This window comes from Apteryx mantelli, chromosome Z (assembly GCF_036417845.1).
Source record: "Apteryx mantelli isolate bAptMan1 chromosome Z, bAptMan1.hap1, whole genome shotgun sequence".
NCBI lineage: Eukaryota > Metazoa > Chordata > Aves > Apterygiformes > Apterygidae > Apteryx > Apteryx mantelli.
This window is the reverse complement of record NC_090020.1, coordinates 57,883,609-57,905,582: the sequence shown is the minus strand read 5'-3', so window position 1 is coordinate 57,905,582 and position 21,974 is coordinate 57,883,609. Positions and strand designations below refer to the sequence as shown.

The window sequence follows — 21,974 nt, the reverse complement described above, 5'->3', positions numbered from 1 at the left end:
CATCTTTTTACAGGTAGCTGCTTTTATGATAGCAAGCTGTACTAGTCATCCTATTGTTTGTCCATGTGTCTAGTTAAATATTGATCTCTATATATCTTAAACATGGTTTTGTGTATACTCTTCCAGTAAATTACCATATTACTTCTATTACTTGTTTATTTTCACATCATGAGAGGTGTTCAAATAGAAATATGAAGTGAAAGTAGAAGAAAGTTAAATAAGGCACCCCAGGTGCACAGCTTGGTGCCTGAATGAATGATAGTATGCACAGTAGGGACAGATAGAGCGAGCTGATTCCTTTACATATCCTTTCTCTTTTAAGAGATGGGAAGGAGATGGCTGTGTGGTTCATAGGTTACTGCAATTGTAGTGCTTTGTCTGTCACCATTACTAGGTTGCCGCCCATCTTCATTCTTCTCCCAATTTATAAAATTAGGATAATAGTACTAACATATTCTATCATAGAAATGGGCAGGTCAAAGACATCTCTATTCTCCAGTCTTACAGCTTTCTTTCATTGCAATAAACCTCATTTTTCAACAGGGGAGGAGAACTCCCTTGAAAGTTATGCAGGCATCTTTCTCCAGAACAGTGAAAGGCATGCAGTTTTCACAACTGGATATAAACTAGTATAAACTCAAATTGTTGATATAGGTAAATGTATTCTTGCCTTATTCTAAGTTGTCATCTCCCTTTTCTCATGACTCATCTGTTGTTACACCTGATGAATTTTGTTCAGCTATGTGCTTCTCAGAGGGGCAGATAAGCCCTGAGCAATCATGAATATGTGCCTACTCAGTGGCATCAGTTACCTGAACTGTTTCTTTTCTCCTGATCATACCTCTAGACAATTGGTTCTTGATTTCTGCTACAATCGGTGACAGATTCCATAAACAGCACAGACGTCGTCTAGCAGCTCTGATCTGCTGTCTGCATTATTTTCTTTTCATACGGGAAAATTCCTGCTTTAAAGGTTAACAGTCACATCCTAATGAATGTCAGGCTACTCCTTCTTTTAGCTTTGCAGTAAGAGTTAGGTCGTCTTTAAGCGGAACTCCGGTGAGCAGCAGTGAGCCCTGTATCTCTTCAGGAGTGATTTCCTTCACTCCTCCTGAGAATCTCTTTTGTGTTGACAGTGTAACAAAAAGGAGTGAGACTGGTAATGCCACTGAGAAACTTCCCTTTTTTTAAAATACTTACAGATCAATTGTAGTTTTGCAGTAAAAATCCTGCAGATTTTACAGAGATTAAGCAACAGCTGTATAATCTATACAGCACCCATACAAACCATAGCACTATATAAAACCAATTTATTTTATGGAAACATATTTCTTTCATTTATGACTTTTAGAACTTTTGAATTTCCCTGATTGATCTTCGTAGAATTCTTTTAATCATGTTATTGATTTTTCTTCTTCTTTACATTTTGGTGTTATTTTTCTTATTGTGCACAGAGTCAGATCACTGTCTCAGGATCAGTAACAATATCATGCACTGATTTTTAAAGAAAAAACATATTTTGATATTCATTTATTGAAGCTGCTAGCTCTACATGCAAGTCCTCACACTTGTTAATACTCATAAACTATGAAAATGCTCTCTGTGACTAGAAGAGATTCAAACTTTAAAGTCTCTGAATAGTGGTATGGACAAAGGCAAAGTAGCCAAATAATGCAATGTTACTTTTATAAATAATAAATAAAATTGAAAACACTTATATAAGCTTAGCAAATATAGAAACTTGTGCTCTGCTAAGAAAGTCTAACACAACTTTAGAGAGAAACAGTTAATGTTGAAATGATTTTTATTATTATTATTATTATTATTATTATTATTATTATTTTGAAACACTTTTACTGAACATGGGCTATAGGGAGATTGTTTTGACAAAACCTAAATTTGAGCTCTAAATTGATCTCATATACCCTTTAGATGTTTTATACTCTTAACAGAAATACTAAGAACATTTTGAGAAGCTTATTTCTTCCTCAAATTAAGCCAGAGACACCAAAAATCTCCTAGCATGGAAAATAAATGTTAGACAAGAATTTATTTATTCCCAAACAAAATGATGTATACATTGTTCCTTCATGAATGTGGTCACTTTATTTTCAAGAACTCTCTTTCATCCCCATTAGAGTTGTGTACTTTGTTATTTCCAAAGTGCTGTGTGCTACAAAGCTGCCTTTCCCCTCCTACAGAATGCTGATCTGTGCTGTAGAGAATGTACCATTTTTCACAAGAACAAGGTGACATATTATGAGAGCGGGTAGGAGTGGGAAGGAAGCCTGTGGTTGGCAGGAAGGACTGGCTTCTTTAGTATGAGCATTTGTTTTTTAAAGTGAATATGAAAGGGAGAGGAGAGAGTGAGAAATGGAAAAAAAAAAGTGTTTGGGGGAGTATTTCTGACAAAATATGATTTGCATGTGGGAAAATGGTTCCTGTGCTCACAAAGAGATAAGATGTATGATATAATGGCTTTATTCTCTCTTCTTCTAGTGATTTTAAAAAGCGTAATTAAAATAACAGCTTGAAACTAAGAGTCTGCACAAAGAAAGAATTACTCACATACTATCCCTTTCAATTAATTGCCTGCCTATGTCTCTGGTGCTAAATTACCATTGGCCTGAGTCATTTACCTGAGTGTTTTTCAGGAGAGGGAACTTCTAAAGCCTCTCCATTTTGCAGCTTGTACCATGTCCATCAAAGTACATTTTAAAAGATCTCTCAGTCAGCCTGCAAATCCTTTTTTATGCAGAGGAACTACAACTGGCTCCTTAACTTTTCCCAACTGTACATTAATGGTTTGGAGAAGCAATCTTAATCGGAATTGCCCTTGGTTTTGGTTTAGCAAAACTGGTCAGCCTCTTTATCAGTTTTCCGGTGTCATCCACTTTTCCATAACTCTTACAGTCTGTCTGTAGAAGTGATCAGACAATCCTTTGCAGCTACAGCAGATGTTCACCAGAGCAAGCATGAAACCTGCTGCATTACTTTGCTAAATCCGCTAAATTGCTAAATGCAAGCAGTTTCTTCTTTTAGCACTTTTAGAGTGCTTCCATGTGACTTTGAGATGTACTGTACAGAATAATGTAGGTGTGCACTCCCAGTGCATCCCATTGAACCCTGAAATGGAAAAACATGTAGGAACATACATTATGCTTTAATTATATGTAGCATTTCCTCAGTTGTTATTATCTTGCACACAGACTGATAAGAATACATAGTTCCATGTTGAAGGATATCAGCTATAAATAGCCAGAAAGCTCAATTTTTCTGTAGGGTTGTCAAGCTTGAGGGGTTGTTGCAGGTGTGTGCGTGTGGGGAGGCAGTTCAGGAAATGCTAGGGGAGCATCTGCCTGATTCTGAAGAGAGGAATAAAAATTTGGTATTGCACCATTATGTTTCATGAAGTATCCTGGAGTAGGCAGTTAAGTTAGTAAGGAAATTAGTATGGGGAAATTAGCAGTGAGGGAGGTTAGTAAGGGAGACATGTAAATTGTTACTTCCTTTTTCCATTGTTAGAAGTCAGGCAGAGAGAGATTTGCTTGCTCTGCTGAATGTTACATGAAGAGGAATGGTATCTAATAGGGACCTTGAGATGGGTTTTACATTAGGTGGATAGCTGCCTAACAGACTTTTGCGTGAGAGTGCACTAAATGCTTCTCGTTACATTAGTGGATACAAGCTAACCTTGAAAGGTAGGTGTTTCTTTCAGGCTCTGTACAAAAATATCCATGTCTGAAGCAAAACAAGAAAATGTATGCCTTTTTCCAGTTGGTTTTCAATATGTTGGGATAAACATTGCTATTAGTAGCAATTATAGTAATTTTGGCACTCAAAATGTTATTTGCTGGATTCTAATAGCTTATTCCCTATACTTGAAAAATTATATGGAACTTGTTCCTTATGAGTCCAGACCTGAAAGAAAAAAATGTTGACAACTATATCCCAATAAATACTCAAGTTGCAAATATTTCTTTTTTCTTTTTTTGAGTTCTGCAGCTTGACCCAGTGGGACTGTTGTTTGCAGGAACAAAGTGGCACAACTGGGTCACACATATCATAGAGTCTGTTTCTGACAAGTTGGAAGTAGACCTTTATTTTATCTGTACTTGTTTATCTCATAGGTTCCCAAATGGAACATCCAGGTTGAATTTGCATGAGTCTAACCTACTGTTATAGGTGTGCAACATCATCAAATCAGACAAATCATTGTTTAAGAGACAGTTCACCTCTTGGCAAACTCTTTTTTTTTTTTTTTCCTCCCTGCTTTCTGCTAGGGATCTAAAATATTTTGTTCCAGGAAAGAAAGGAGTTCATTTAGGAACTGTTATCCTCCCCTGATCCCTTACTCAGGACAACCAAGTTTTATTTGCTTGTTGTATTTTGTTTTGCTAATAGCTGTAGCCAGGAACCAGAAAAGTGAGTACTAGTACTCTTGGGAACATGTTTTATGAGATTTCCAGTCCAATTGTGCAGACTTAGGAAGCTTTGATAAGCAGTGAGACCGGAACACTAAGTTTCCTTGGAGTTCAGCATTTCAGTTAAAAACTCCAGATGGAGCTGGCTGGGAAATACTTACTGACTAATTCTACAGCTGACAGTTTTCTTCATCAGAAAAAGTTGTGTGAAAATCAGTGGCAAGGATCAACCAACTTTTCTTCCTTATGGCTGGAGAGTTGTTAGGAGTTGCCCGGATGCCATTACCAAAGTTAGATGTTGCCACCAGACCTTCCAGGCAGCTGCAGTGCACAATGTGTGTTTTCTGGGGGGGCACCGGGGGCTGATGATGCTGCCACAGCTGAGATGCAAACGTCTTTTCTATTACAGGCTGCATTTTTAATGCTTATTCACCAGACTATTTTTATCAGACGTTTGTGTATGTTTTCTCCTGCCAGAGGATATTTTACTGGTAAATCAGTAGTGAGATGAAAATAGAGATTAAAACTAATTTGTTTGGAATCTGCCTTCTAATTCAATAACCCTGAATGTTATTCCTTTCCTCTCAATATTCACCTACTCCATAGTGAATTTGATTAGACTTCTGTTTATGTTCCTGAATTAGGAGCCCTTTGAATTTAACAAAATAGTTGCTTAGCAATTTTAGATAACTGGCTAAACATCCGTATTCAAACTAAGTTGAACCTCCCCTTGCAGCTTTGGTAGAGCAATAGCTTTGAATTAAAATGATCACTTTAAGATGAAGTTCAGTTTTGTCTCAAGTGATCCTTGCTGTCTTTCTGAGAATTAAGATCCAGGGGAGCATAAGAATTTTTTTCACTTTGCCAGAAATTTAGGAACCCATTTCTTATGCCCCCCTACCCCTCCCAAATTAACTTCTTCTTCAGGTTTATCAGAGAAGCTGACCCTCTCAGCAATAAGTATTGGTACTGGACATTTGCTGAATTATGACACTTTGAACCATATATTTCGCGACCTATCACACAAAGTTCAGAGCAGCTACAGGGAAAACTCCCTGTTTCATAGATATGTGCAAGCAAACTGGCATTGACAGTTTCTTCATCTTGGACAGGATATTAGTACAATGCCTGCTCCTACTCCCCCAGTCTGGGTCCTACTGTGATTAGCTGGATGGGAGGTGTTGGATTTATGTTTTCCAGTGGTTTACTTGAGCTTTTGTGGTAAGCTTTTAGGTAGGTGGTATCTCCTTCTGCTCTCCTAAGCTGAGGAGGAGAAGAAACTTGAATGGAGCTTTGACCTTTGCATGCTAGAAATAAGCCCATAGTATGTTGAAATTACGGGTTCAGAGTTTGACTAAATAATCTGGGCCTATAATGAGTGTGGGTTTTTTTAGATTACCTAGTATCTTCCTCACATCTGGGGCACCCAAATAGGTATGTGAGCTTTGTGAGACAGGGAGAGAACTTTTTTTTGTATTTTTTCTAGCCTATGTGTTGCTTATATAATTAATGTTTGTTTATGCTACTGTTGAATTGCTTTATTTGTTGCCCAGTCATAAACGGTCTGGGAGCTGCTTCTAAGATGGACATTTTGTTCAGAGAATTTTGTTGACTGATATGCAACCTGCCAATTTTTGTTTTGCATGACAGTCAAGTATCCGTTCGCAGATGGTCTCAAAAATGTTACATTTGGCTCTTTACAATTATTGCCTCCTCCCCATTTAGCCTTTACTCCTATTGTCATAAAAAAGGCTGAAAAATTTTGTTAAATACTTCCTTTAGCTCATGTAAAAAGCCCAGACCAGCTAATGGAAAAAAAATCCAACAGCTTTTTTTGCAGTCTTCCATATGATCTCCTTTTCTAGCTATGTGTTGTCATAGAATTTATTTTAACCTTTGTTTTGTGGGAAGGCAGACTTTACATTTTAAAGGACTGAAAGCTTACTTTGAGTAGTTCCTGAGAAGACTGTAAAGGTATGCAGAGAAGGTTATTGTAATATTTGCTATGCTCTAAGATTACTGATAGACATGGGCAGTGTGTAATTTTAAAAAAATCAGCTGAAAATCCCTTGAAATGCTGAAACACTTCAGCAGGTAAAAATTGCTTAGATATTCCCTGAAGCCTAAGAGATGCAGCAGGAACACAGGCAAACACGCCTGGCTTGCAGTGCAAATTCAGAGAAACATCAACTACTTGTAATGTTGTAATTCTTGTGATTATTCACAGAGGATAATTCAAATATTAGTGCAGTCAAAAAAGTATCTAAGATGTACAAAAACAATCACAAATAAAATTGTTCAGATATTGTGACCACCAAAAAGGCTTTTTTTCTTTGTCACTGTTCCCTATAGCTCTTTTATATAAAAATAAGCCATAAGAAAAAATTCTCCTGTCACATGGCACATTTGACATGATACTCTACAATGTGTAAACACAAATGACAATTAATGGCAACAGGGCTTTTTCCTCATAGAAACAAAAGGAAACACATTTATCTGTGTACAACCCAAGTCACATTCTGTTGACCAGAGAATTTTTTTGACTTTTTTTCCCATGAAGTACTGGAAATAAGCGTCTTGTATCCAAAATAATAAGAAGAAAATGTTCAGTGCTCTCTCTTACAAGTTCCCAAACATATATATGGCACAAATACCTTTTAGAAAACTTTAAAATGATGGTATATTTAGAAAATAAAGTTAAAGGAAGGAAAAAAATACTTATAATTCAGACATATTCTGGTTTTGTACACTTGTGAGAGCAATCTTCATTCACATTTCAGTATAGTGCATATAATCCAGCAGTGTTGAAATATTCAACAATTAATTATTCAACAATTATTTCAACAAATAACGTCGGGTTTCTAAACTTGTTTTCACATAGCATATACTTTCTGCCCTCATATTCACTAATTTCTTTACAAGAATCGTGTCAGCCTGTGTCTGTCATTAGAGCATTTCCAGAATCCATAGTTACTCTGTTCAATGTCTTCAAAATTCAATATTTTTTGAGAGAGATATTTATAAATAACCTGTCTTAGGGCACCAGATTTGGATGATTTGGTTTACAGTTTCACTAAAAGCTTGAACTAGAATGTTACACATGCAAGCACACATGTACCCTCCTTTTGTGGAAACCAGTGTGATTTGAAGGTGTGTGCAGGTACACCACAACTTAGCATTAGATTTTGGTGATGGCATTAACTCTTTGTTGGCTTTTCCTGCTGTTGCCAAAAGAAGAAAGATTAGGGTGCTGTCCAGTGGTAATGGAATTACTGCTACTTAAATTTGTAGAAAATATATCCTAGTAAATGCAGTATTTTAAAGTTAGATATAGATATTCTCTATATTGTTGCAACATATGCAAATGCAATACATATATCATGTTTATTTTTCTCTCTTTAGTAGAGGAGTGAACAATGTTATTTTCTCTGAATCCACATTTTTATCACAATATGCTGAAAATGAAAATACAATCTTGTATAGCTGCTGAAGTTTAGTGCAAAAATAAACTGCAGATTTTTTTTTTTTTAACTTCCAAAGGTGATTTATGGATGTTTAATAACAAGTTATTTAAGTTATAACTATGAGTATATTTTCAGTGTTTAGTAACTTTAAATCTTCTTTTCAAGTGTGACTCTGACATGCTCTCCTAAGAGAACATCTCTATTAACCCCCCCCCCAAACAGTATATGCTAGTCATAGCTATAGCAGTAACCCTGTTTTTAAGGATTTTTAAATGACAAATTTTCAAATTTGAACAGTTCTTTTCATTTAAAGAAATATTTTCAGCCTTGGTGGTACCCATGTTTTAACAATATAATCTTCTAGATTATTATAATTCTCAGGGCAACCTTAGTGTTATGATTAGGACTTAGAATAGTATCTTGATCTTAAATATATTCTTTAGACACTTATATTTTTCTCCATTCCATTAAACAAAAGTTTTTTTCATTGGACAGATATATTTTTAGACTTCTGGATTTAGTTTGAATTTAGAGCAAAATCATGGCAAAAAATATTGACTTTCTTATCTTAATGTTCTGTTGTTTAAATTTCTGTGATTAGAAAAATCCTTTCTAAAGCAGAGTCACTTCAAAATAGTTTACTGTCCATTCCCTTAAATATTTTGCAGAAATTCAACACAATCACTATAGCTCTATCTGTGTTACACTATTGTGCATCAGCTGGTGCACGTGATTCCCATAGGATTTACCTTACTAAAACTATAATCGCTTGACTTGATTTGATAGTTAGATTGTATTTGCAGTGGAGGCTTCAGGCAAAGATTCAGATGCATACTTGGAATTATTTCTGACGTGGGTGGCTACACCATGGATGTTTCAGCAGCATATTTCTTAGAACAAAATGATTTCATATGTTGCAAGGACCAGTGAAAGTGAAATTAAAAGCTTGAAAGGCATGGGGTACTTGATTTTGGCTGCTTTTTAATAGTCACTTCTTCTGATGCCGTATGAGTTGGCAACCATTTATGAAACGAACTCAAACATTGGCATAGTGAATGATTAAATATACCTCCCTTTTAAACTGGGCTAGCCAAAGACCATGGCTAGACTTGATAATTCCTGCTTTCAAGCCTCACACTGCCCGTATGAACCATTCCATTATAACATTGAATGTGTGCATTTGCTGGTTACTAAGGAAAAAGGAATACCAACTGGAATAGCATATTGATCAAATATGCTGTTCTGTATGCAGTGAGTGGGAGTTCATCATCTTTATGCTTCTTTTCATCTTAGTTAATATGAATGGTTTTCTCTACCAACTCTGCCATTCTTCAGCAGGCTAGTGTGTGGAAACCTGATATCATAATTAAAGAAGTGAAAAGGAGGGCAGGATCTTTGGCGGTTTAGATTCTTACCAATATCAGACTGATTGCTCTCTGACACTCTTCTGTGAAAATGTGTGGAACTCGATTATTTCCTTGAGAATGCCCGACTGTTAAAGATGTGTATCTTTAAACTATCACACAAACATTTTTAGGTATGCGAAGGAAAACTTTTTGTAATTAGTTTTTTCATATTGCATATATGGGAAAGGCTTTTTCATTTTTAATCCGTGGATGAATATTGACCTGCTCCAGGCCTGGGGTTTGTATTCTTTATCTGGTTCAGAAAGTAACACTGATGTTTGCCAAGCCTAAACTTTCAAGGATGTGAGCCAGGCCAAATCATGAAGCTGGCTTACAACTCATGAGCGCATTTACCAGAAGAATGAAAAAAGCACGTGAGAGAGAACAGCTATATTTGAAACTTGTGGGTGAGGGGGATGCAGGGGGGTGGTATTTGCCTTCTGGTTTTTTGAGCTGTGAATGTTTCCCTTCTACCTCACTGGGTGGACTGGGGCGGGGAGAGAGGGGGCAGTTGCTATGACCTCCTCACAGGTAGAGTACAGTTTTCGGCTGTGTTAGGTACTAATGCAGCTTCAGTATGTGATTCCAGAGTATTTCAGGGAGATTAACGTGTAAAATCTCTTTCTAAAATAGATTTTTTTTTGTTAGGAAAAACACCAGAAACATGTTGAAATTACTTTCATAACTTTAAACAAATTGCCCCTAAATCTTGTGAACTGAAATTAATTTTCATATAGATAAACCCTTGAAAACAGATAATTTTTTGTCAAAATTTTTGACAAATTAATTACTGTGGTCAGGAATCGTGTGCCACTATAATAATGTAGAAGAACAATATGCAGAGCATACAGTTGTAACTTGACTCAGGTTTCTGACATCTTAAGTAAAATAGAAAAGCAAGTTTACATCTTTTAATTTTTTAGCATATATAATGCAGAATTTAACATATTATAAATGTTCCTCTTGGGAGAAAAATTTTAAACAGGAAATAACATGAATTGCTGATAGAGTCAGGTTTACTTAGTAGAACAAGAAAAAGTGTAAAAGAACTTTGCAACAGGGACTTCTGAAGAAGGATCTGTTCCCCATGTCACAGTGGCATGGCATGGCATCTTCAGAGCTGGTCCCAAGTGTGGCAGTTCCAAATGTGGAATCATTGATACGTGGTACCTGCAGGCCTTGATTGCTTGTGCCTTTTTCCCTTTATGAATTAGAGATATGAATTAGATAATTATGAATTATGATAGAGATTTACATCTACCACTGAAAAGTGCTTTAGACTTTCAGATAGAAAGAGCTATCTAAGTACCAGGTATTATTGTAATTTAATCTGTTTGTGTTTTCAGGTATTGAGAGTTAAGTCTATTCAGCACCTCTTTTTTCTTTTCTTTGATGATAGTGGAAGCCTCAAAAGTGGTAGTTTTGATTGTGGTGCACATAAGAAAAATATCTGAAGACAAAACTGGATTTTGTATAACATAGTCTGAAGACAAGTACATGAACAGAGTGATTAAATTAAATTGAAAGAAGTAATTCACTGGAGCTAGCAATGGTTGAATGTGCTGGCAGGTTAACACTGTGTTTGACAGCCTGTGGTAAAAGTTCTGCATCATCATTATATGAAGAGACTATTTGGAGAAACAGTTTATTTTCATCTCAACAGATGAATACTGGGGAAAAAATGTTACTTGAAAGTAACTCACACTGAAGCAGCTGCTCACTAAGAGTATTGCTGGTTAGAAATATTGCTGATATTTTTAATGTTAGGAAGATTGCTGCCTTCAGGAGAGAAACTGGTAGGGGAGGACTCAAAGAAAGCAAATCTCCATGTGATTCCTCTTTTGGAATTCGTTATTTCACTATGAAGTTTTGATGTAGGTAAGTCTGGGCTGGGCAGTTCAATCCAGAACCTGCCCATCCAATACAAGAACATTGCAAATGTTGGGGTCCTGCTAGCAGGGACCCTGCATCTCTCTCCTCTCCTGGAGCCTCAGCGAATATGAGCTTAGAAGAAAGCATACATACTTTCTGACTGATCTGAGTGGAGTATGTGTAGTTAGCCCCTAAAATGCTGAATGCTGAGGAGAGCACATTGTGGGAAGGATTGCTCTAAAACTGCCTTTTTAATATTCTTTCCTTAAGCATTTGCTACTGGATACTGAGCTAGATAAAACCTCAGCTGACGAAGTATGGTTATTTTTGGTCCTCTTTCAGCCCATGTAAACTTTTAGCAGTGCCTGAGAGTCCAAGTCATGGATGGATACAGTATTCTTCTAGGGGCTGTACAATCACAGAATTAAGAACTGTTCCTAGCCTGAAGAACAGGTAGGAGAAGTATATGGAGAATCCCAGGAAGGATGCAGCAATGCTAAAAGGCTTTTCGCAACTGTTTTGTAGAATGCTAGATGCATACAATGTAGATACGTGTATTTTGTAGAACGCAGGTATGGCTTCGAGGTGTAATTAAAGCCTTGATCCTTGCAGCTCAACATCTGACCTGAAGTCTGTCTTGGTTCCCAGTTTTAGTCTGTTGGTCAACATCCTTCCTTCTAGCTGGTACATCTGCTGACCTATAAAACTTCTCTGTCATGAAACCCAGGCAATGTTTAAAGGAGGCTGATCATCTCCCCCGGTATCTCATGCATTTGTTTTGCATTAGCAGAGTAAAGGGCCTGTGCTACTAAGTGATTAATAAGCAAAGGGACCTAATAAAGTTATGATCTGATTTTGCTGTTGACTTCACTAGGAGTAGACAAGTCTTGCAGTGTGAGATTGTGCACCACATTCCTATGTTGATTGGCCACATACCTTTGTTTTTTCTTTGTTTCTTAACTAAGGCACAGAAGTGTCTCATTTATGCTGGGCGGTCTATAGGCCTGCTTTTGAGGCAAGACCCTGCCTGTCAGTCTGATCAGTATTGTCCCTCAATCCCATTGTACTCTCCTATTTATCTATATCCAGTACTTGCTTTGGATTAGTAACATGCTTAGACTGCAAGCTCTTTGGAGTTGGAATCACTTTTTTTTCCCATGAACACTGTCTTCCACTATGGGGTTCTAGTTCAGAATTTCTTACTCTGTACTCTGCACAGTCACCTTGTGCAGGTCCAATATAATTGCATATGGATGGGCAGAGCAGGTGATGTGTGGTTCATCCAGGTCCATGAATGTCATCTGTTTTTTTCAGTAAACAAGATAGCTTGGAGTGCCTCTTTGAATGGCACCACTGTCACCAGTTGCAAAAGTAGTCATGACTGGAGGATAGCCTGGGTTTGACCTGTTTACAGTATAGACAGCAGCAGAGATTTGGGTTAGTATGAATTGCAGAACCAGATCAAGCTATATAGTGGACTCCTTAAAATGTGCATAAACATGTAAGCTATGCATATGGAACTGTTGCAATTGTCCTGTTGGCTTAGGGTTTTCTTTGGAGTTACATTAGGATAGGATTAGGTGGGCAGAAAAAGAGAGGAGGAAGTAACTAGCAGCAGTGAAGCTGATGTTTTAGAAGAAATTTATATCACGAAAAGTGCAGAAAGCACTGTCATGGCACCATCAAAGTTCACTGATTCCCTGCTTAGATTGCTTCTGTAGTTGTTGCATCAGATTATAGTCAGTGGTTTTCTCCCCTTTGGAGTTTCTTTCCCAAAGTCCACATGGCTTTGAAAGTTAGGAAGAACAAGAGCAATGCTAGCCAGGGACTTGGTTTTGCATGTTTTTCCATTTATATTAATGCTGTTGTGGTAAAAAAAAAATTCTTTTGTTGTTGTTGTTGTTGTTGTTTTTTTTTTACTGTTAAAGTTGAAACCTTTCCTATTTTCAAAGGTGAAAAAAACCAGGAAGTAACAATGCTCACTGATCTTACTTGTTTCCGGATGACATCTTTGCTATTTTTCTGAGTTCTATGAGATTCCTGAAATTAATAGCACTCTTCTATACAATTTGAATGTTCTTGAATATCTCTTCTCTTATGCATTTTCACCTTTTGGTTAATGAAAAGACCTGTTTCATGACTGTAAGAACTTGTGAAGTTTCTTTTGCTTTTACAGTCAATATTCACTAACTTTTCTCTAGATTAATAATGCGCCAGAATTCTCTTGGTATCGGCAATGATACATTCCAGCACTTTGAATGGTGGGTATTTTTAGCAGTTGCTATACTGGCTGGAAAGGAGCTGTCACTTTAGTTTTAAATAGATTCACTGGTATGTATCTAGATAAAACTTTACACTGATGGAGTCTTCTGATATATAGGTGGATGGATTAAAAGATAGTGGCAGTTGTCTAGAATTTTAATGAAAAAGTCACATGTATAAATCCACTTAAGCTTATTTAGTGAACAGTTTTCAAATAAATTCTAATTTTGAGGCTAATCTAATTCATCTATTCCTGATGGGCATTTTAATGATATGAGAAGTCTGGATAGTAACGATTTTTACCACAATGCTGGCAGTCCCTGGCTCCCACTGTTCAGTTGCTAGTCAGTTCAGGACTGAACAGCCACAAGCCAGAAATGTGCTAAATCCCATTCAAAAGGTTCTCACTTTGCACTGTCTCCTGATGACAGACCAAAGGAGATCATCTGCCTTGCTTATGCAGGCCTCTCCACACTGGTCACTGATGACTTCCATCTCTGTCTTTGTGAGGGGCAGTTCTTCATCTATATCTCTGTTATAGTGCAAGTCCCCAGGGATTGCCCTGAATATCGTCATCGCCATTTGAAGCAGGACTGTAACTGATCCCTTTGATGTGTATTGTGTCAGGTCCCCTTCATATGCTTGCAGAAGCATCTGCTTGGGTACAGCACAGTAGATCATGCCTTTATGGTGCATTGCCCAAGAGGAACTGCTGGACAGGGGCTTCTTTTGCTGAACAAGTCCCAGAACCCTTTGTCCTGCTCCAGCCCGCATTGCTTGAGGGAGGTCCAAAGACTCCATGTACTGTGCAGCATGCCTGGCTGAAGGCTTGGCTCTGCCATGCAGCTGTCAAAGCTACTGAGTGTGGAGCCTTGATAAAGCCTACTTTACTCAAAGCAAGTTCTGAGGGAAAACCCTGAGCTAAAGCCAGGCATCCAAATAGAAGGAGGCTAAGCCTGTATACAAGTAGGAGTGACAATACTGACTTTTGAGTACTGGGGTGAGAACAGAATTTTCACCCTATAATTTACTCCTTATAATTTCCTGTTTGGGGAGTGGAAAGTGGGGAATGGGACCAGAGGAGATCCAGTACACCCCAGTGCACTTTGAACCTGGTTTTGAGATGTTTATAACAAATGTTCTTTTCCTGGATACCACTGAGCCATTAACTCCATATAACAAGATTCTTTGAAAAATTTTACATATCTGTTTTTAAAATTTGAATTACTTGCTTGGGAATAGTTAAAAAAAAAAAAGAGAGCGAGAACAAGTACCTAAGTAAAGGAAAGGTACATTCAGTACCATAAACTGATTAGTACAAAGATGAATAATGAAGAGCAGTAATCTGTCCCTTCCCCAAGCCAAGTTCACATTTTATACCAAAATTTCTGAGAGTCTTGAAAAGTCAGAGAGACTGCTAGGTAACTACCCTAAGCAAGGGACAGACCAGAAAAGTTGGGTAATGATTTTTACTGTATGACTTTATGGACTCAGTTCAAAGATGACAGTGTTCCACTGTGACTGGTGACGTTAATGGGAACTGTGAGATAGCGTTTACAGTTAAATTTTTTTTAAGGATCCACAGGAGTATGACATAAACAAGATTTTCTCAGGAATCAATCTGCAGGTGTATTTTTTGGATCGTGAGTGTTGCTTGAGGATTTTTTTTTTTAATTATAAATGTTGCATAAAGAAGGAAACACATCCTGGATTTCTGATTTGTTTGGTATTTAAATTCACATCTACACCTGTACATCTGTGTTCTACTAAGTTCTTTTGTTATACAATTGGAGATCTCTATTTGTAGATTCAAGGCATCAACATTAACTACTGACAATGTGCATGTGAGCGAATATTTTGCTTAGTCTCTGCAACAAACTAATTACTGTTTAAAAACTGATGAAATTCAGAGACCAGCAGAAGTTTGCTGGAGTGGTCCCTGGAATTTTTTCCTTTTTCATTTTTCCTTTTTTTTATTTTTTCTGCAGCTAACTGAAAACTGTCTCTGTAGGTTTCTTTCTATTTTCCTTCCAGCTTAGCAAAACTTCTTTTCCTTAATGTTTTTTTGATAAAGACTCTACTGCTTGAATATATAATTTTCATTGTGACTTTCATTGCTGCAGTTAAGTGGCTAGCTGTACAGTTTATAATATGTATGCCTAATTGCTTCTGCAAGAGGTTAACTGTGAAAGGCATAGAAAATTAACATACAAAATGTTATCTAGGTTATCTTTCCTTGAGTAAAGCCTCTGATATTTTGTTTACTTTACTGTTTATGAGCAGTGAAACTCCTGAAGATGTTTTGATATGAAACTTCTGTTAATGTTTTATATGTCAACTACAGGGTAATATGCCTCAGTTAAAAAAAAAAACTTCCATGAGCCATAAGTGCAGAAAATCAATTTGGGGCTTGGGGTCCAACCTGTGGTAAAGGATGCATGACTGCAGTTAAACTTTTTTTTTCCTGCTTATCTTTCCAAAACTGTAGAGCAGCAGTCTGGATGTTTTTGGATCATCTTTTAATAAATACATCTTTAATAAAAACGGAACAAAACAAATACTGTTTTTTCTAAAAATACATCTAATGGTTTTTTAACAGAATAAATAGAAGTTTAATCTGTCTTTGCTATTTATAACAATGCAAAGGCTTTAGAGCAGCTTTTATGCCAAAAAATTGTTAAGTGGTGGTCATATGGAAGGGAATTTCCAGTTGTTCCCTGGACTCTGCAGTAAGTGATATCAAAAGCAGCACAGTGTGAGATCAAATGTAACAAAAATGTAAAATTACAGTAGAGAAAGTGCCATACTGTACTGTACCATATTGCTTTTAAAAAGAAATATTTCTTCTGTTGACCTTCCCCTCTGTCTTTGAACTACTATCCTCCCCTATTTCTTTGCCACTGTTGTCTTCTCCTTCTAAATCATATTCACTTTCCTTCTGTAATCTTGATTATAGGCACTGCAAATTTTTGTTTGGCCCTGTCTTTTGCTCTTCTTCTCTTCCGTACAGCAAGGAGACCTATCTTATGTTATTAAGTCAGACAATATCCTTCATCTTCTTAAAACTAAATACTGACCCAAGTAGGTGTCTGTGTTAGTTATAATGGACAAGGTTGTATTCTACTCTCTTGCAGAATTTCAGTAGCCTAAATGATCATATTTGAATGTCATCTGTGTAGGCTTCTTTCCTTTTATTACACATACATGTTCTGTGTACTTTCAATTTACCAACTTTATAAATACTATATTTGAAAGATCTTTTTGGTGCCTCTGTAGACTTTAATTCCAGTGAGATTTTTTTTTTCTTTACAGGATTTAACAACTCTGAACGCATGTGCGACAAAGAGTTCATAATACGCAGAGCAGCCACTAATCGTGTCCTGAACGTCTTGCGTCACTGGGTCTCCAAGCATTCTCAGGTATTCTTCTGTTCCACTCTTGTGCTGTCTGTCTGTAGCTGGTCTGTAGAAGGATGTGAGCTGACCTCAGTTCAGTCACGGAATTCATACCACTTTGGTTCTATCCAAAACATATTATGAAGTGGTGGTGCTATATAATGTAGCAGAGATCAAACTGCTTGAAAAGTCAGTGCTGTAAAAATAATAAGGAAGATTTGCCTATTAAAACATACTGTTTTATAAATAAAGAATCCTTCATCTAGTCTTGCAAAACTCTATGAAAATAGCCAATATTTCTTGTAATATTTTGTTTGACTGCTTTACTGCATGTTGAAATATATATATGAGAAATGCACTAAAGAACATCTGGATTGCAGCTGTATTTATTGTAAAAATTAAACCACAAATTCAGTTCAGAAGTTAAGTTCAGAATGCAGTACTATCTATACACATACTGATCATGTTCCATTAGTCTGATATCCTGCCTGAAAATATATATTGCTTCACAACACCTGGTGCTTCAGTGGAAGGCAAATAAGTCCATAATCCAATCATGCAAAATTGTATTAAGATCTAGGATTCCCTGGCCCCTAATGTTATAAAGTGTTGTGTCTGCTTTATCTATTGAAGATGGGACTCTACTTATGAGCAGGTTGTATTTATCTTTCAGATTGTCAGTGTTGATACTGCAGACAGTTTGGTTCTGTTACTTTGACTGAATGTATTAAAATACCTGTGCTTACATACTCATGTATTTATTGTGAAGCATATGCAAAAAGAAGCACCACTCCTCCATGGAGGTTCCTTCTACGACCTGTTACAGGCTGTGGGTGTGATATGTACTCATAAAACTGTGTTGACTGAGGGAAAAAGAATCTGAGTAGCTAGTAGAAATTCATGTATAGCAGCATCCTTTAAGTTGCCAAGGTGAAATGAATGGTTTTAGATTTTGGTGTGCATGTAGAAAACTACCAGGCAAATTGATCAAAAGAAAGAGAGAGAAAGAAAGAGAGAAGGAAAGAGAGAGAGAGAACTATGGGAGCACATGAAAGATTTCTGTGAGCCTTGGATAAATGATACTTCATGGCAGTTATAGACTGCTTTGTCAGTCCTTGCTAATAATCAGGAAAACTTGATCTGGAAGATGTTCTATTGCACAGCTGGCTGCAGCAGTTTCCATGTCAAACTGAGTTTCTTTATTTCCGTGAAATGGGTTTAATTTTCATAGAGGTTAAGTTTGCTAGACAATGAAGCCAATAAGAATGCCTAAGTGGGAAAATTTGTTGTGTTTGAAAAGCTAACAGCCCACGAGAGATTAATAAAATCTCTCTTAGTATCATGGGAATGATTTTGAATTATTGCAAGCAACCTTGAGAGTTTAGCTCTGCTGGTAGATACACCACGTTTTCTTTGGCTACCTGTTAAATGAAAATCATTGCATGCCAAAATCTTGAGCTGTAGTGGAATGGCAGAAGTCTATTATTACTGTTCTGTATTACAGTAGTGTACTCTACACAGTGACTATGTCTCTGCTACAAATAATATTTAATAGTGCTGTGAGTTGAGTTGACCCTTTATACCAATTGAAAGATTGTTAATTGATGCAATTGTGAAAATGCTATGAATCATCAGACCTTTATCTACATTAAACAACTCTCTACAACTAGTTAAACTGGATTTTGTTTCTTGACTGACCTGGTTTGTGTTGTGATGATTCTGTAGCGTAAACACGAACCAACTGAAAGGAGTGTAAGCATACTCTCTCATTGCAGCATTTTGCCAAAAATGTGCTTTGTTTCTTTAAAAATACAGTGTTATCTGTGTTTCCATTTCAAGAGTACTCATGCTATGCAAAAATATATAATACTGCTCTGTATATCTTTGCACTTATTTTTACCTAACGTTTTACAATTTTTTTTTTAATATAAAGAAGACTAAGGGAATGGGGTAAGGAGATAGAATCATTTCAAGACCAACACTGTGCTTTTTCAAAGCTATTATTTGGACTCCCTAGTCACTCACTGCCCTTTACTTTTTGCCATGGCAGGGGTGGCAAATTTTAATTCTCTACCTCTCTTAATCTAGTATTCCAATATAGCAAATATTTTTACATGCAAGGGCTTTGGTAAAGTAAGTAACGAATGCTGCACCAACAGAGCATGTAATCAGCTTTTTGTGTTGTTTACTTGAGAGACTAGGGACAGAGGAAGGGCACAAGACCAAAACAAAACAGAAATGACTGACTAGTTTCTGCCGAAATAGGACCAGGACTGCTATAAGGAAGCAAGTGAAGAATTACTGTCTGGCCAAACAGTATAAAATGTTGGCAGTAAAGATCTATAGTCCTGGGAGAGCAATAGCTCAGAGCCTTATTTTACAGTAACAATGCAAACTGCAAACCAGAGAACCCTTAGCCACCAGTGTTTGGTGAAGAAATGCTTATTAGATTTGCAAAATGACAAAACAATGTAAAATTTAGTAAGATCAACAAACCTGCCTAAAACTTTATTGCATTTTGAGGTATTTACGTCATTCTCTGACCACTCAGTGCATCTGATGTTCTTCACCTTCATCAGAAGCCAAGGGTGGATTTTATTCTCTTAAAAAAAAAAAAAAAAAAAAGTTAAAGTAAGTTAATATTTGCAAATATCTCTTTCCATTTGGCTTTGAGCTTTGCCTTACTCTTTCTGCAAACGTTCCCAACACCAAATACTCAATTTCTCTCCTCTGTGGGAGCAGCTTCTCTCACTGCCCTGTAGAATTTCTTGCCCTTGATGTGCCTGAGATTCTTGTGGTCATTGCTAGCCTATGCCACTGTAAGAGGTGACCTACTATATGTTTTTTTTCTGTGAAAATGCTATTTCCTTATTACTAGATTAAAAGAGAAGCAAAAGCATTATATGGGTAATATGTGGAGCTTTGTTTAGTTCTCTTTTTAGGAGTCTGGACAGACAGAAGTGCTTAGTGTTGCAGTGTGTGAATAGCTTTGAGAGCATAACAGTAATTATGTTTTGATTCTCTCTGATCCACTAGTAGCAATCAATTCTCTACAAGTTATTTGTCTGCCCAAATTATCATAGTGATTTATAGTGTTCTAGTGCTCAGAGTGTGCGAGGTGCTATACAAACACAAAAGAGTGTGCAGGCTATGTGCAGAAACATTTGTAATGTAAAGAGACTAATGAAAAGTACCAAAAACATGTATCATCCAAATTTTTTATTCCTTAGCCCCCATCCCTCCTTTTGGGTCCCCTTGACTTGCTTCAGTGTACCTCTGTCTAGTACCTAATAGCATGGGTCAGGGTTAGTATGTGAACCAAAGGATAGAAAAAGCATCCAAAAACATGGTTCAAAGCATTGTGTTTCCCTACTTTTTTCTAGCCTTGACTTAAAATTCTTGGCTGTGGCTTGGACGGTCTTTCCTCTGCTGGGCTATGAAATGAATTAGCTTTCTACAGCGTCTTACAACTATGTGAAGACCATGGTTGTGGCTGTTTTATGTATTTTTTTAAAAAGCTGTGATATTTTTACTTTGTTGTCTGAACATGGACAGTATTTAATATGTAATCTAAATCTAAAATGTCTGTGGGCAGAAAGCAGAATCATTAAAATTAACAGTTGAGCCTATTCGGTTAGGATGTACATTAACAAAGCAGTTTTGTTATCTTGAAATCATAAAAAATAAAGCTTAGGAAAAGGATCCTTCGTTATTTTTAAAACTCAGGTCATACACTGTTGGGGCCTGACTTAAATTCTTTGTAAGTGTATATTGATAATGCCACATCTGCAGCTCTTTCAAGAAGACAGAAGGAACTAATTAATGTCTGCAGGAGCTTCTAAGGCACAGATGCAAGTTTGGAAAAAACATTCAGGAACATAACATGACACATACTTTTTGTTTTTACCACACTGAGCAAAAGGAGTCAGACCTATATTGCTAATTATTCATTTGTGCATGAAAGATAAATCATTTAGGTTTTCCAGGGATTTATTTGCATTTTGTTCTTTTCATTCTTTCCCTCCTCTTTTTACCCTGCTCTTCTCTGTCTGTCATTCAGCCACCTACAAGCCAACAAAGCTTTTTTTGCCCAAAATAACAGCAGAATAATCATGTTTGCATTTTGTTTTTAAAATGTAATTGAGAGGAACAGTGTAGGATTTTCCCATTGTAAACAATGGCAACACAAATGCTGAGGCAGACAGTCATTGTGAAGACAAGAGCTTTGCTGACTTCATGAGAATGGAAAGGGCTTGTGAGGACAAAACTCCCACTGACTCCTGTCAGAGAAGGGAAAAATAGGACGGGAAAAGGAGGCAGAGGATAGAGTCTTTGTATGATTTTCATTATCCTAATGAAGTCTTGCGGTCTCATTTTCTTTGTTTAACAGGACTGTTTTGTTTTTTATCTAAATGCTTCAAGTTACAAGATTAAGTTTTTCTACTTCTGTGGCAGGCAGACTGAAATGGAGCTTGTCCAAGGAGAAAGATTTTGCTTCTGCTGATAAAGAAAGAGAGGCTGGGCTTCTCCAGGTTTCCCGGTTCTCAATGACAGTTGGGTGCTTCTTCCCATTGGCTTCTTTGAAGATCTTGGCTGAAATGAATAGGCAAATCTTAACTCTGTTACTAACTAAATGGCTGCCAGACAGCGTCAGTGGCTTATGAAGTTACCACGAGACCTGGGAGTAGACCAAGACTTGAATTTTGAGAGTGTAGGTCTTGATTCGGTGCCTGATTCCCGTCTTACTTCAACTGTGAAAAAATCTACTGCAAGCCATTTTCTTGTTTGTGCTGACTAAGCTGTGCTGGGTTTTCAACAGAAGGTTTTGCGAATGTAGTTATCGATACCACATAATGACTAGGGAAGGAAGACACCTGCATACAGAGAATTATCTAAGCAAAGATGATTTTAGTTAGGTACCAGTAGTTTCAGTGTATGTTTGCACATGTTGCACATGGCCAATTCCATTTTGTTTTCAGTACATTGGAACAAACAATGACATGAAAATTCATTCATATGAGCCCCACTTGGCTCATGTTTAAAAGTATAAAGTAATGATATATGATGCCTGGCAAAGTTATGGCATGTTAACTGGAACAAATTAGACACCAGACTTACCATGTGATAGCAAGATATGCTATATTTCAACTA

At 36.9% G+C, this 21,974-nt stretch overlaps 1 protein-coding gene across 1 annotated transcript in view; it reads left to right on the top strand.

Annotated features, from left to right (window-relative positions):
* The window catches only part of RASGRF2 (Ras protein specific guanine nucleotide releasing factor 2), a 135,300-nt gene that overhangs the window by 88,688 nt on the left and 24,638 nt on the right, over nt 1-21,974 (top strand). Inside the window, exon 18 of the mRNA XM_067315553.1 lies at nt 16,741-16,847. Within this exon, the coding sequence (XP_067171654.1) occupies nt 16,741-16,847 (107 nt within the window). The remainder of the gene's footprint in view (nt 1-16,740; nt 16,848-21,974) is intronic.